General features: G+C 53.2%; 1 protein-coding gene across 1 annotated transcript in view; it reads left to right on the forward strand.

Annotated features, from left to right (window-relative positions):
• The first annotated feature begins 77 nt into the window (after positions 1–77).
• Positions 78–387, forward strand: part of LOC125487695 (serine/threonine-protein phosphatase 2A 56 kDa regulatory subunit epsilon isoform-like) — a 3,858-nt gene continuing 3,548 nt past the window's right edge. The window contains exon 1 of the mRNA XM_048619806.1: positions 78–214. Within this exon, the coding sequence (XP_048475763.1) occupies positions 171–214 (44 nt within the window). The 5' untranslated portion in view covers positions 78–170. The remainder of the gene's footprint in view (positions 215–387) is intronic.

The following is a 387-nucleotide window of genomic DNA, read 5'->3' on the forward strand; positions in this document are numbered from 1 at the left end:
TGATGGGATACTGGGTAATGGTGTGAATCAGAGAGTGAGGGTCTGAGTGAAGGTGCTTTAGCTGATGTTGGTCTGATCTCCTACAGGTGGCAGAGAGAGCTCTGTATTTCTGGAACAATGAGTATATCCTGAGCCTCATCGAGGAGAACTGTCAGGGTATCTTACCGATCATGTTCGGGACCCTGTACCGAGTCTCGAAAGAGCATTGGAATCAGTAAGTACTGACAGAAACAGGCAGTTCAGACCTGGCAAGTTCTGTCCCCCACCCCCAAACCCCTACCCTGGGGACCCCCCTGTAAATACTGACACACTCCCCCCCACTCTCCTCTCCCCCCACCCCAGGGACCCCCCTGTAAATACTGACACTGTGCTCCCCCCAACTCTCCT

This window comes from Rhincodon typus, chromosome 43 (genome assembly GCF_021869965.1).
Source record: "Rhincodon typus isolate 14 chromosome 43, sRhiTyp1.1, whole genome shotgun sequence".
Lineage (NCBI taxonomy): Eukaryota > Metazoa > Chordata > Chondrichthyes > Orectolobiformes > Rhincodontidae > Rhincodon > Rhincodon typus.